At 48.4% G+C, this 15,685-nt stretch overlaps 1 protein-coding gene across 2 annotated transcripts in view; it reads right to left on the bottom strand.

The window, feature by feature from the left end:
* Zhx2 (zinc fingers and homeoboxes 2) overlaps nucleotides 1-15,685 on the bottom strand; it is a 153,209-nt gene that overhangs the window by 11,524 nt on the left and 126,000 nt on the right. For both annotated transcript variants that reach the window (XM_031359373.1, XM_031359372.1), the window contains exon 3: nucleotides 280-2,995. In XM_031359373.1, the coding sequence (XP_031215233.1) occupies nucleotides 284-2,794 (2,511 nt within the window). In that variant the 5' untranslated portion in view covers nucleotides 2,795-2,995 and the 3' untranslated portion in view covers nucleotides 280-283. The remainder of the gene's footprint in view (nucleotides 1-279; nucleotides 2,996-15,685) is intronic.

The following is a 15,685-nucleotide window of genomic DNA, read 5'->3' as shown; positions in this document are numbered from 1 at the left end:
AAAGTACATTGTCTTTGTCAACATCTTGGAACCCATCGTCTATATTCATGCTGCCAATAAAAAAAGAGAAATCTGCGCCAGGCAGTGGTGGCACACGCCTTTAATCCCAGCACTTGGGAGGAGGTAGAGGCAGGCGGATTTCTGAGTTCGAAGCCAGCCTGGTCTACAGAGTGAGTTCTAGGACATCCAGGGCTACACCGAGAAACCCTGTCTCGAAAAACCTAAAAAAAAAAAAAAATCTGCCCTCGCGCATTCTCTGGAGTAAACAGGCAGAATTACCTGTCTAGGCGTGGCCAGCCTCCGCAGGGGTACTGTCAGAGTCAGAGTCTGCCCGCTCCGCTGTGCCTTCCGCTACTCTTTGACTCCAGCTACCCCACTTCTCTGAGATGGCGTCCTCCTCACCAACCGTCACCTCCACAAAGTCCACGATGCCTGATTCCTCGTTCTCCTCGCTGCCCTGGCCATCTCGGCTGCCCTCTGATCTGTCTGAGGTGGCCTCTGAGGGCTTGCCTGCCAAACAGTCCTTGGCTGGATCACTACCCACTTTCATCCTCGGGACCGGCTTCTCAGAGGCCTCCTCGCAGAGTGCTTTGGGGTCCTTGGCATATTGGTGAGCCACCCCACTTCCATTCTTTGGGCTCTCAGCAACTTGTTTCGCAGCTTTTCTTGAGACGGCATCATGGCCACGGTCATCTGGCAGGTGATGTCGCTGGTACTGCTCCAGCCAGCTCAATGTTCCAGTTTTTAGTAAGCACCTGTTCTCCTTGAACCAGCGCACAATCTCAGTCCGGACCAGGCCGGTCTTGGCAGCTAACTGGTCGTACTCCTGAGGAGTGGGCCACTGGGTTCTCGCAAAAGTGCTCCTGAGCAGGTGAACCTGTTCTTGATTTTGTACAATTGCTGATGAAGGACTGGGCAAAGAACCAGCTAACTGGGCATCAGAGAGCTGATCAAGTCGAGATAGAGCACCATTGGGGGCTACCACATCTGAGCTCTTTTTGCCAGACCCCATGGAATCCAGCACAGCCTGCTCCATGCTGTCTCGAAGCTTCCGCCTCTCTGAGAACCAGGAGTCGATTTCCCTCCGGCTCAGCTTGGTCTCCACCCTCAGCCGCTCTACTTCTGCCTGGGTGGGAAAAGAGCTTTTCAGAAAGCTGTCTTCCAGGGTTTTCAACTGTCCCTGGCTTTTCTCTTTGAACTTCTGGGGGGCAAAGTCTGGGTATACGTGGTAGGTGCGACCGTGTCGGGTGCCAGTAACGGCCATCTGGTCTTTGGCAAGGGATTCGCTGGTGATGTGGACAATGCCCCTCTGACACCGGTAGCGATGGTCACTGAACCACTTCTTGATCTCACTCCTGGCAAGGCCGGTCACCTCAATGAGCCGGTAGACCTCCGCATCATCAGGGAACTGGCTCTGTAAGAAGCTTGCCTTGAGGTGGGCAATCTGTAACTTGGTCTTCTTGCGGTCGCTAGCCGGGGTGAGCGGGGTATTGGCCATCTTGGGTGGAGGTTCTGGCACCTGGGTGATGTGTGGACGCTTCGGCTCAGGGGCAGCTTGAGGAGTCACCAGAGGTCTCTTCTGGCCATGGTTGGTCACTCCAGCCACAGCAAGTGTGATGGGAGAGCATGAGACAGTTGTTGACCCGCTTGTCACTTGAGTCAGCACCAGGCTGGGCTGGCCAAGGATCTGGCATGGTAGGGCTGTCTGGAGGATGGGCTGTGACACTTTTGTGGGGGTCAGCTGAGCAGGAAGCACAGTGATAGTCGGGGGTACTGACTGAATAGTGCCATTAAACATCTTCTTTCGGGCCTCCTCCACCTCCTCTGGGGACCAGCTGATACCATGCTTTAAACGCTGGGTGGCAAACCAGATTCGGATGTGTTCCTCTGGGTGTTTGGAGGCTGCTGTCAGCCAGGAGAGCTCAGCCTGGGTGGGGTAAGGGAACTTGTTGAAGGAGTTGATCATGGTAGCATTTGTGTCCAGGGCAGAGTTGTATTTGGTAGTATTCAGCGGGACGGGGACCTTGGGGACAAGGTTGATATTTGGTGGCAGCTGTACAGAAGGCATGACGTGTCCCAGTGAATCTTGAAGGAGCTCCACGCTTCCAAGTCTGGACAGGATCTCAGCTGTGTCTGTCACCAGGCGGGCGGTCCCTTCCATGTGGTTTTCTGGGGCAGCCTCATCTGGCTTCTTGGATCCTTTCTTGGCATCTGCCTTCGGCTTTCCTGTCTTCATCATGGGGGTTTTTCCTACTGAGACCCCAGGGTCATTATCACTGCTTCCAGGACCACTGGCAGTGAGGGGTAGCACGTGGTTGGTGGCTTCGATGGACTGTTCTAGAACTGTCTGATTATTGCGCTTGATTAACTTCAGCTTGAAGTTGGTCTCCCCCGGATGGAACTTGGAGTTGTGGTCAGACAAGGAGTCATATTTTTTGGTTGTGAAGTTACATTCGGCACATACGTAGAGGGGGTTGAGAATCACGTTGGGGTGCTGCATGTCCACATGTTCCGTGAACTCATTCAGATTTTGGGTGGAATAAGGGCAGTATTTGCACTCATAACCACCCTGGAGTTTTTTGGACTGGTTCTCCCCCATAGATTTCACCTCTACCACTTCATTTTCTTTGGACAAATGTTCAGGTTCTGCTGCCCAGCTGTCCTTTGTCACATCGGACGGTGGCATGCCCGTTCCTTTGTCTTTGGCCCTGTCTGCCTCCTCCAGCACATCTTGTTCTACTACCTGTGATGTCCGAACCATGCACGGCGTTGTAGATTTCCGTTTGCTTGCCATGCTGTCTGCCTGTGAGCAACGGCTTCTTTTTGGAGTGGGTAGGGACAGGACGGTGAGATTCTTGGCTTTTGGCTTCACTCCCTCTCAAATGCTTTTGGCTTCCCTTCGATGCTGAAGTCTCCCGTTTGAGTGCTTCAGAAGGATTTCAGCACAGAAAATTGTAACTGTAGCAATCTCTGAGCAAACCAGGCAGCTTCATATCTGTGGGACAAGAACAGAGTCGGATTCAGTGACTCTTCTTCGCAAATGCAAAAGAAACCAGCTTTTTGTTCCTGTGACCCACCCCAACTGGCACCAAATCAAACACACATGTAAGCACCCATGGCGGGCTGGCAGTAGGTTAGAAACATGAAAGGCAAGGCTCTCTTCTTTTCTCTGGGAAGAAAGTGGAACCAGGCAAGCAAACAAGGTTGGGGTCTTCATGCTCAGAGACACAAAGTTACAGAAAGAGAACAAAGATCCTAGGATCTTCAGAAGTGCAGAGTGGGGTGCACAGAACAAGCAAGGTGTTGCAAGTTGCTTTTTATTTATGGAACATCAGAAGCAAGACACCTAACTGGGGCCTGCAGATGGGTTTCCATGGCATTAGAACATGGTAAGAGAGCCTGGTGTGGAGACACATGCCTGTAGTCCACGTTCTCAGATGGCCGAGGCATTAAGGTCATGGGTTTCATTTCAAGGCTAGCCTGGGTTAAATAGTGAGATTTGGTCCCAAAACACAACAACCAAAAAACCCAAGCAAAAAACAGTAAAAATAAAAATAGATATGGACATGTTGCTTCTTATCATAAAAACACAAGTATAGAAAATGTAGGGCTGTCTAAAGGAGAATGTCAACCACCAATCCAAGGGTAGTTCTTTCCTTATTTCACTCAAATTGTAACCCATTTCCACTTAAAGGGCCAACATGGTATTACATTATAGGGACGTGACACTGCTTTGTATGGCTGTGACAGGTCTCTCATATAATCCAGGGTGGCCTTGCACGCTCCACCACAGCCTAGGATGGCTGTGAAGTCTTGTTTCTCATGCTGCAGTCTCCTGAGTGCTGGGATGGCAGGCCTGTGCTCTCATGGTTGTCTCAATGCGGGCTGTCATAAACTGCCTTTGGAGACGGGCCTGGAAATGGTTCTCCTGACTCATGTGACTGCACATTTGCCTCGGATGGCCTTTGCTCTGGCAGTGCCTGACTTCCAGCTCAGCTTACATGAAGCACTACCGCTGAAGGGCCTAGACAGTTAGACAAGGAAAACGGTCTCGTATGCTTTTGTGGCTTAGAAATAAAAATGGTTTATTTTATTCCTACCTGTGTGTTTGTGTGGGGATGTGTATACGGATACCTGCAGGAGTCAGAAGAGGGCATCAGATCTCCTGGAGCTGGAGTCGCAGGCAGTTGTGAGCCACCTAATGTGCGTGCTGGGAACCAAACTCTGGTCCTGTAGAATAGCAGCGAGTGCTCTTAAGTGCTGAGCCGTGCCGCCAGCCCCTATGCTTTAAAAACACAACGCAACCCCATACCCTGTGTGTAGGTATGCGTGTGTGTGTGTGTGTGTGTGTGTGTAGGTATGTGTGTGTGTGTGTAGGTGTGTGTGTGTGTGTATGTGTAGGTGTGTGTGTATGTGTAGGTGTGTGTATGTATGTGTAGGTGTGTGTGTGTAGGTGTGTGTGTGTATGTGTAGGTGTGTGTATGTATGTGTAGGTGTGTGTGTGTAGGTGTGTGTGTATGTGTAGGTGTGTGTATGTATCTGTAGGTGTGTGTGTGTAGGTGTAGGTGTATGTGTAGGTGTGTAGGTGTGTGTGTGTAGGTGTGTGTGTATAGGTGTGTGTATGTGTGTATGGGTGTGTGTGTGTGTGTGTGTGTAGGGGTGTGTGTGTGTGTAGGTGTGTGTGTGTGTGTGTAGGGGTGTGTATGTGTGTGTGTGTGTGTAGGGGTGTGTGTGTGTGTGTGTAGCTGTGTAACTTCTATTGCATGTGTACAGCAGTCAGAGGACAAACTCTGGAAGTTAGCCCTTGGCTTCTACTTGCTCGAGACAAGGTCTCTTTTTGCACACTGGTCTGAGTGACAAGCAAGCTCATTGAGAACTTCTGGGGATTTCCTGTCTCTGTCTTCTACCTTACTGTAGGAGTACTGAGATCGTAGACTTGTCCTACCACGTGTGGCCGTATGTGGTTTCTGGGGATCTGAACACAGCCAGTGCTTTACCCAGGGACCAGCCATCCCTCTTACCTCCTCCCATGGGTTTGATTGCTGGTAAAGCTGCATTGTTTTCAAAGGCTTCCTGGCCATTCCCAGTCTCTCTTTGTGAATGGTCTTTTTTTGTGTCACTCCCTTACTGTGGTGCTCAGTGGTTTTATTACTAATTTGTCCAAGTGCTTTAATATACCTGCTGCAGAATTTAAAATCCTGCCTTTCAGCTGTTATGAGGGTATTTTTATAAGTCTAACATGTAGAAATCTTAAGTTTTAGATAACAAATTTATCATTTTTTCCTTTTGTGGCTTCTTTCATTATGATTTCATATTTGGAAATCCTATTTTTTTTTTGATGAGGTATATTAATCCACATTTCCTCTTTTTACATGTTGACCATTTACTTAAATCATATTGACACCTAATAAGGAATCTATGGTTTTTTCAGAGCCTTTGACTTACATTTGTTCATTTGTTTGCCTTTGCTTTTTAGTGTAGGGCCTTGCTATTAAGCCATGGCTACTTGCCATGACAACTCAGGCCTACCTCTAACTCCCAGCAGGCTTCCTGCCCCGGCTTCCTATGTGCAGGTGTTGTAGGTGTCCTGCTACCAAGTCCTGCCAACTGAATGGCTTTTGTTTTACATTTGAGTCACCAGCCGAGTTTATCTTGAGTTAAGTATAACACTCTCAAGTTAAGTACAGCTGCTTTTCCTTGAGCAGCAATTTCTGGTTACCTCGGCAGAGTATGCTATGTAGGGTGTAAGGAACACCTTCGCCACATACTACATTTTACATTTACTACAGCTCGCTCCTAGGTACCCAGTCTGTACTAGTCCAGCTTCTGATGCTTACTGTTAATTTATTTTTTAAAATATTTAGAGTACATATTAGTATCGTGGTATTTCCTCCTTGCTCCATCCCCCCGCCCCTGAACCCTTTCTTGGTTATTTTGATTATTCTCATAAATCAGAATCAACGGCAAAATACAATCCTATTCGAATTTTGATCATAACTGCATCAAACAAACATTAGTTTGGCCACAGGAACAATTTGCTGGTCACCAGAACTGTAGGGAACTGCCGGGCTGGGCCACTGTTGGCATCTCAATGCCATTTACTTTGTGACTATTTTTATTGTAATTTTGTATTTAGAATGGAGACTAGGGTGTTTGGGGACAAGGGTCTCTCACATCTAGAAGAAGTAAAGGGAAGAGATGACTTATTGGCTTCTGAGTCCCACTTAGGACAGGACTCCAGGGCAGAAGTGAGGAACCTATATACCAGGCGACTCTGAGATGCTAAGGCTCAGGGGCCAAACTGCACAGGACTCAGGAAAGGGCTAGCGTCCCCTGATGAGCTCAAGAGCCTGATCTCCCCGTCACTGGGACACTGGTGTTTTCTGAACGGAGCACTCCATCAACAGTGGGTGCATGTCCCTTAGGAGTGGCAGCAAGGAGACACCATGAGAAAAGCAGAGCAGAGGGCAACCATGCCCATCTGTAGGCTATACTTGTGTCAGACTCTGGGAAGCTGATTTTGCTAAGAAATACTGACTCCTTACTTGGGCTCAAAGGGAAACTGAAGCCGGGTGAAAGCTGGACACCTCTGCCTTCATTCTGTGTCTGTCCATTTTACTTTGATTCCAACTCCCACTTGACTCCGCTCAGGCATGATTCGTGAAGACATGTGTCCCTATCTGAGCTGTGTCAGTTTCCTTTAAGGTTTAAGGCACAAAGAGTCATTGTCTTAAAGCTGCAGCCACTGTGGATTCCAGTAATGCAAATTCTATAGGGCGGGCCACCCTAAGGTGAGATCTCTGATGGAGAGGCTGCATAGATTACCCTGAAGGGATTCTGACCATAACAGTGATTGAGAGACAAATTTGTTATTATATCACCTTTCAGACAGTGATTCAAGGGACCATACTTTGACCAGGACTACTTAACTACACACCCTTTGCCCCAGTTCTTTCTCTTAAACCCAAAGCTCATATCAATTCTTAGAAGATGAACCCATGGTCACTAGACTCCTTTAATTTTGCTCTTTCCAACACATTGTTTAATATTTCTCATCTGGTAGTAGTGGCGCACGCCTTTAATCCTAGCACTCAGGAGGTAGAGGCAGATGGATCTCTGAGTTGAAGGCCAGCCTGGTCTACAGAGTGAATTCCAGAATAACCATGGCTACACAGAGAAACTCTGTTTAGAAAATCCAAATAAAATAATAAAATAAAATGATAAAAATTCTTTCTGTTTTCCTCCATTTCTCTTGTCTTTAATTGGCATATTGGGATGGGTCGGATGATTAGCTTCCTGGGGATGCAGGAACTGCAGCTGAAGCCTTTAGCTGGGCGCTGACACCGGTTTCTTTTAGTCCTCCACTTCCCTTTGAATTTCATCCCCTCAAACATGTGCTCCCCACATGAACATTCAATTCTGTCAGGGCTCCACCATTGCCCACTAGGGCCTCGAATCCACACAGCCAAGTCACCAGCAGTCCTGTCCACTCCACTGTTCAGAGGCACATTTTTTAGTTCTGAGCGAAGCCGCCATTATCTCTAGCCTGGATTTGTACCACAGCCGCCCACAAATCCCCCGCTGCATCTCCAGAGCAACAGAGGGACGCGTTAAGATCAGAGCTGGTTCTGGGTGCTTTTTGCAGCTTCTCTGGTTTCACACCACACTGAACTCCACTCTTTTGTAACAGCCTGCAAGCTTGGGCATATCGTGACCCATGCCCTCTCTGCTTTGCTGACACATTCCAGCTGTTCCAGCAGGAGCATCACTTCCACCACAGGGCCTCTTGTCAGAACAATCCACACTGCCTGTCCACCCTCCCCACCCCTCCGGCATTCCTGACTAATCATTTCTCTGTAAGTGAACTTCTCCACAATACTGTTTCTTCACTCTCTTTGCTTTCTTCAAAGCGCTTTCCAATCCGTAACATTAAATTGTTATATTTTGTGGTTAAGAGCACAGCTATCATTTGCTTATTGATTGCATATTGCTCTGGATCTGGGCTGTTCAATGTGGGAGCCACCATATTCGCCACCACAGGGGACAGTCTCATGAGCAGGGCCATAAGCAACTGTCCTGGAAGGGTTGAAGACATTCTTAAAAGCAACACTGTGCCTCTCTGCGTCAGGAGAGTGGGGTGGGGAGAGAGGCATCAAGACTGACATGAAAGAAACCAGCTGTCAAAAGACTAGGAACCTCTCCCTGTCAGGGTTACGTATAAAGAAGAGAGCATGTGCAGGAAAGGTACAGGATACAGAAATGCAGGAGAAGGTGGGTGCTACGTGGATGACCCATAAAGGCTTGCCACTCTTGGGTGGGGATTGAATACTACTTTGAGCTGGTAATTGTCTCCAGCTCTCTGGCCCTGCTTCTAGGCTCAGACATGCTTTCTATGTCTTAATAAACTGTCTCTGTTTCTATTATCCACGTGCACCTGCTTCTAGTCTGCGCTGACACGTAAGATCCTACTCCAGTCCACGCCTATAACACCAATCTTTGGCTATCAGCCTATTGAGAAATTATACCCTAAGGAATTGCAATTTTCTTTCTTTCTTTTCTTTTTGTTTTGTTTTGTTTTGAGACAGGGTTTCTTTGTGTAGCCCTGATTGCCCTGGAACTCACTCTGTAGACCAGGCTACCTCAAACTCAGAGATCCTCTTGCTTCTGCCTCCTAAGTGCTGGGATTAAAGGCTTGGAATTTTCTTATAGTAGCACATAAGGGAATGGAATGGGTGAGGCCTTGGTGTCTTTCTAGAGGCGAGGGATGTCTCCTAGAAAGAGCTATCACATACTGCTGACAGCTTGTGGGATAGACACAAAGGCAGGAGCCAAATGTGCAGGAGGGCCCACATCGTCACTAGGCCTGATTAGCTGTATATACTTCTTTTCCTTTATTTAAACTCGGACCCCTGGGCTGGAGAGATGGCTCAATGGTTAAGAACATGGGTTGTGATTTCAAAGGACCAGGGTTCAATTCCCAGCACCCACATGGCAGTTCACAACTGTCTGTAACTCCAGTTCCAGGGGATCAGACACCTTCTTACAGACATACATGCAGGCAAAACACTAATGCACCTAAAATAAAAACAAAGTAATTAATTAATTAAAAAAAACACAGTGCTCACATTAGTGCTCTGAAGGTGAACCTTTCTACTAGTTGTTGTTCTCAGTGTGGTTGTATGGAATAAATTTCCTCCCCCTGCTTCTCACTACTGTCTGTTGAGGACAGGTGGTTGATCCTAGGTGGTTAGGGCTGGCAGGGCCAGGCTTTGGCCTTGATGAGTCTGGTAACAGCATGGGAAGAATGGAAAAGCTTTTTGGGGGGACTGTAGCGAGCTACTCAGATAGAGTGGTAAGGTATGGTAAAAGCTCTAAGGAACGTGTGACAGTGTATGCATGAGTGCATATGTGTCTGATGCATGTAGTGGGCGGGTGCTGGGCCATGTAAGTGGAAGAATACCGGAAGGGGAAGCCCCTAACATTCTGCCCGGGCACTGTTGACACAGGAGGATACGGCTCACCCACTGGCCAAGGGGTGTGGAGCATCTGAGTTTTAATTTTCCAAAAAGAGGGAGTGAACAGAGACTTCATTTATGTAGAACAGAGACATCAGTCAGAGGTGAGTGAGGGAGAGAAAGGACTTTTTCTACAGAAAGCCCCAGAATGATTCTAATCTGCTAAGCGAATCTGAGAGAGAAGGCAAATTGTAATGAAATAGGCATTGTGCTTCTCTGGGTTCCAAGACTGGTTCAAAACATGCACTAGCTTCCAAAACTTTCTCAGCAAGCATGCAGGAAAGCCAGTGTGGATTAAAAGGGAGGGAAAAGACTGAAATTAGAGAGGGCCCCTGATATGTGGAGCCTCTGTGGAATTCATCCCTTGGGTCTCACTGGAAGGCTTGGGAGAAACACTGCCTTGGGAAGCATTATCCTAGCACAGCAAGGTCTGGGGGTGTGCAGAGCCAAGCACTGGGGAGGGGGGAGTATCTGTCGGAACATGTGAGCCATGGTCAAGGCTGTCGCCACGCAGCCTGGTACTCACTGACACAGAAGCTAAAGTGTTCTGAGCAGAGGCTGAGATGCACTGATCAAAGCTGGCAAGAATAAAAATAAGTTGGAGGCTGGAGGATAGGCCTGATGGTCAGAAGTTAAAAGGGTTTACTGCTGTCTCAGAGGCCTCCCCCCTCCCCCCCCCCCAGGTTCAGGTTCCAGCATCCACATGGTGGCTCACAAACACCTATAAACTTCAATTCCAGGGAATCCAATATCCTTTCTGTCCTGTGGGCCTCAGACATGCATGCGGTGCATCTACACTCACACACAGGCTCACATGCATGCACAAAAAGAAAAACAAATCTTATAAAAAATAGACATGGGTAAACGAATAGATAAAATACACATTGAGAGCCAGAGTCCTATCTGGAATGGATGGCGGGTACCCCGATAGAACAGCTGTGAGTTGTAGTTCTTGGTGTCTCTAAGGGCCTGAACTGGGCACAAACATACCCCCAACACATGGATATTGCTTCACTTAAAAAACAAAACAAAACAGTGAACTGTCCTTGCCTCTGTGTGTGTGTGGGAGGGGGAGGGGGGAGGCTGGGGAGAAGAGAGAGGAGGGAGGGAGAAACTCAGTGAATTTCGTTAGACTTGTTTACAGGGTTAATTATCCTTCACAGAAGGGGACTACCACACTGGGTTAGGGCCCACCATCACAACTCAATATTAATAACCTTTATCCAGAGTTTCTCCACACTCTGAGCTGAAGGCTATTAGAACCTCAACATGTGAGTCTAGGGGTCTGAGCACAGTTCACCCTGTAATGTTGGAGCCAGGCCCCGCCATCTGGAAGCCTTTCAGTGGCATAGAAGTGACTTGTGAATGGGCAGACTGGCCAGGCACCGGTCAGGCATGGTTTCAGGTACTGAGGTTCTCTGTGAGCAGTGAGTCAAGGTCACCACATGGAAGAAGGATGCAGGAAGGGGCGGGTCCAGGACGGGGGGGTGGGAGGGGGGGACGGTAACATCCCTCCATGAGAAGATGACAAAGGAGCACATGGGCATTGTAAAGACAAGTGAAGAAGGAAGTTTTGAACAGTGAAGCCAGTTTCTATTTCATTTTGTGAGGCAGGTGACCTGCTGGGCGAATCTTTATGATAACTCCACACCTTCTGGGTGAATCTTTATGTAACTCTGCAAAGCAGCTATGATTAACTCCAACTGCCCATGGAAGCGCTAAGACCAGGGAGCACGCGAGTCTTGACTGAGAACATACAGCCACTTCTTGGCAGAGCTGGGATTTGAGCAGATGCTATCTGGCCCCATGGCTCTTGGCACCGTACCACTAGCCTCCCCTAGTGAGCAGGGCTTCAAAGGCAGGAGGGTGCCTTTCCGGTATGCAGGGAGGGAAAATGACAGCTCCTCTAAACTGAGGTCCATAATCCTCTTCCTGAAAACAGTAAAGGTGCCTCTGGCGCTTGACAAGGCTTCCCCTGTGAGAGCAGATGCAGGCTTGGGGGCTAGACAGGGACACTAAGGAGCTGACAGTTGATTCTTCAGGCAAAGGAGGGTCAGAGCCTTTCAGGCAGGGAGGGTGCAGAAGAGACAACTTTGGGGCCAGGGGGGGCAGGAAGAGGGGGATAATCATTGAACTTAAGGCCGTGGAGACACAGCAAGTGGTCCATCAGTCATGGTAACAAAGCCAAAATAAACAGCCCGGATCCAAGGGGCTGTGAGGCATTTTCCTCAACAGCTCTCATGCTTCTTTGAGTAGTTGCTGAGAAGGCTTCGCTTTTTCATCTAGAACGTTCTCCCACTCGGGGTTGCTTTCCGACACAGGCACCATTAGATTCTTCCATGCTCATTTCCCCAGCAAAGGACAGTAGATACTCATTACGGGGTTAGTATGTGCCAAAGATGGAGTTCCATTTCTCCAAGACTTTCAGTGGGCTCTAAGGCTCAGAGAGATGATGGAGCGTGGTCGACGTCTCAGAGCCGTAGCATCGGGATACAAACTACCTACAAACTGTGTGGGGATCTTTCAAAGGTCAGATTTTGGTCTGTAAACGTGGAACAGATCCTGCAGTTCTGGACTTACTCCTGGTTTCCTGGAAATGACACTGCTGCTGAGGTAAGTGTCACCCTGAGTAGTAAGGCTCTCTGAGACCCTCTAGGCTGGCACACTCCCACTATCCTCTGGTTCTTTCTCCTCCCTACTCTCGTGTCCTTAGTCACGGTGGTGGCCTTTCTTGACTTTTCTCTAACTGTGGCCTGCAGTTCCTAAGGAAAGAAATGCAAAAGCCTCAGAGCAGCCCAGGAGACTCTGCTCTGTGTGGCTGACAAGAAGCCCGGACATGAGCTCGAGGGTCATGTCTAGCTTCTTGACCTCTGAAGGAAGGTACCAGAAAGGAGTGAGATATCCCTGTTAGCGGCTCCTCTATGCAGGTTTCCAGTATGGGGGACTCAGGCAGAGGACAGAGGCTCTGCGATAGCCCATCTCTGGCATGGATGCTCAGAGGCCAAGAGGAGCTCGAGGAAATCATACCTGGGGCCTTCCTTCATGGGAGCCATCTCATTTTCAGGGACTTGCACTGAGGCTGTCAAAGGAAATAACAGGGCTGTCTGGGAATTTTGACAGGGAGCCTCTCCTGAAGACATCAAAGTCTAGAAAGATGCTTTTAGCCCCGCTGGGTTTTCTGACAGAGCTCTTAGCAGTTTGGGCTACAGTTCATCAAGGGTAGATCATTTCTGAGGGAACAGACATTGCTCCTTTGTGTCTTTAAAGTCACAACATTTTCCCAAGGTTTTCTGGCCAGTAGATGTCTTGGGGGAAAACAGTGCTGGCATGGGGGTGGGTAGAATTTGATGGAGACATCAGTGGTCCTGGGTTTGTCTCTAAGCTCCAGTTTCCAACTCATTTATCTTTCTCTGTCTTTACTACCATTTCTTTCATCCACATGATAGGAATTGCTGTCAATGGGTCAACGGTGACCCTGAGTTCATCCCTTAACTTTCTGACTCCTTTCCAGTCTATCTTAAGTCTATACTTGAATTTTATGGGTAGGTCAGCAATCTTCTGTTGCACCATCACACTGTACCTGGAAGGGGGTTGAAAAACCACCAGTTCTTGAGACGCAGTCCAAACTAATCAATCCCAAACATGTTCGAGCATGGCCTAGGGACCTGCATTCCTAAGCAATGATCATGTTGAAGGCCAAGACAATGGGCATCCCTTGGCATCTGCTGGTTGGACAGAAACCAACTCTGTTCTGTGAAAAAGTGATGTTCCTTGATGCAATGGAGGCTAGAAGCAGCCCAAGTTCCCTGAGATGGCACGAGGGTAGAATATGGCACTCTTGAAGGGGATGATGGGCAACTGGGAGGAGGACGTCGAGACAGGGCAAGCAAGGCATAATGACCTCACCAAAGAGTAGAAGGCAGAATGCCAGGCGTTGGATGGCAGGATGTTACATCATGGCTGCAGGAAGGCCCGCTGGAATTGAGTTGGCCTGGTTGAGTTGGGTTCCTAAAGCTCATCCTAAAGAAATAACCTGGGACTGTGGAGATGGGTTGGCCAGCAAAATGCTTGCTGTGGAGCATGGGGATCAGCTGGGATCCCCTGTACCCACATGGCCAAGTATGCCTATACTCCTAGCTCCAGGGAGGTAGAGACAGGCAGGTCTCTGGGGTTCACTGGCCAGCCAATCTAGTCAACTGATTTCTAGATTCTCAAAAAATAAGGTGGAGTTAGATCAAGAATGATACCCAGCATTGACCCTTGACTTCTGCATGTACACACACACACACACACACACACACACACACACACAGAGAGAGAGAGAGAGAGAGAGAGAGAGAGAGAGAGAGAGAGCTTATTCATTCTTCTCAGTCCCATGTTATTGTCAAATGTGCTACATTACAGTTTGCTTCAGACACTCAGAAATGAGACACAAGATTCCTGGCCTACGGGGTTTGCTACACAGAGGAGGAGGAGGAGGAGGAGGAGGAGGAGGAGGAGGAGGAGGAGGAGGAGGAGGAGGAGGAGGGAGACATCACAGGCTTGCATAGAAGCACCTGCATCACAACACTGGGTACTTGAGATGCTCTGCAGCTGGCTTCGATACCAAGGAAGCAAACCTCTGTTATGTTTGTTGAAAGGAGTGACAAAGGCAAGGTTAACCTGAACCCCTAGGGAGAGGTCTAGGTGGCTTTTGACTTCGAACTCAAAGGGAACTGTTCTGTTGTGTGTCTCCCACTGTTCTACACTGAACACCTTTACCCTCCCATTTTCTCTGAGCAATAATCTTATTTAAAAAAGAAAGAAAGAAACAACACGATGATGAAGTCATATTTTGAAGCAGCTAATTCCTGATCATTTTCTCCCCAAGGCAGAGCATTCTGTGTAGGAAGCATCCTAGCAGTTACCATTGTGTCCAAGACACCTCCACCCCCAGGGCCAGGAGAGGAGGGATGTGTTTCTAAAGCAGGAGAGAAAAAAAAATCTCCCTGAGACTGAAAGGAGAGGGAATCAATTCTAGTTGCATGTGTCACATACATAAATAAATAAGGCACGATCAAATGTTTAAGACGGGCCTGCTCTGATTTACAGCCCATCAAATTCTGCTATCAAAACATTTAGAGAGGCCGAGACGCTCCTGGGATTTGTTATATTGACAATCCTGGTGTAACCTTTTCATTTCCCTCCTTGCGGGGGATCGGCACACACTCCATCTTCCTGGAGCCAGAGAGCAGTATGCTTTCTCCGCTCCCCAGGCACGTGTCAGGGTGAGACAGGGCTTTTCAGCAGCTGTTAGGTTCTGTCTGTCAGATCTCTCCTTTCCTCCCACCCTAGCCCCCTCCAGTGGATCCTCTGAATTCCCGAACCCACAGCTTTCTCCCAAACCCTTTCATCTCCCCCTTCATCACAAAGACTTAGGATCAAGGCTGAAGGTTTACACTTATTCTTGGATTGAATGTCCTCCACAGAGCTATTTATTCAATAGCAGCACTCATGCAAAAAGAACTATGGAGATTTGAACCACATCCACAAGCCGTGTTCTGGTCTCACATTGCTTTCCCAAGGATCCAGAGGGGTAGGAGACTGAAAACGGCCCCCAAAGATATCTAGGTTCTAAGCTCTGGAAAAGAGGCTTTGACAATGTGACTCTGTAGTCTCTCGGGATGGGTGGGCTATTCCGGACTACCTAGGTGGGTCCTATATATGATCACGAATGTTCTGAGAAGGACAGAGGGAGGTATAAATAACAATGAGTGTGGAGGAGGGGGTAGGAAAGGGGAGAGGAAGGAGAATCGATCATGGGAGCAAATCATATTTTGTGAATACAATTTCCTCCCATGGTTTGAAACTGATCTTGCAAGCTAAGGGATGCAACGGGGTCACTAGTAGATAGAAGAAGGCAGGAAGGACTCCCTCCTGGCCCTCAGAAGCCTCACCTTGATGTGAGTCTAGGATATCTGACCCTCAGCTTCCAACTCCCACAAGCATTTTTGAGCCACTACACTTAAGCAGCTGTTCTGTGTCTACAGAAACGAACCCAAGAGTATGCTTGAACCCAGGGCTTGCCCAATAGCCTGTGATGTTTTTGCAGCCTTGCCCACCTGAAGAAGCTCCTTCTCCAGGCTCTAGGCAGAGGAGAGCAGAGGAGAGCAGGGGAGGGGAGGGGAAGG

This window comes from Mastomys coucha, unplaced genomic scaffold (assembly GCF_008632895.1).
Source record: "Mastomys coucha isolate ucsf_1 unplaced genomic scaffold, UCSF_Mcou_1 pScaffold7, whole genome shotgun sequence".
In the NCBI taxonomy this organism is placed as follows: domain Eukaryota; kingdom Metazoa; phylum Chordata; class Mammalia; order Rodentia; family Muridae; genus Mastomys; species Mastomys coucha.
This window is presented reverse-complemented; position numbering and strand designations above follow the sequence as displayed.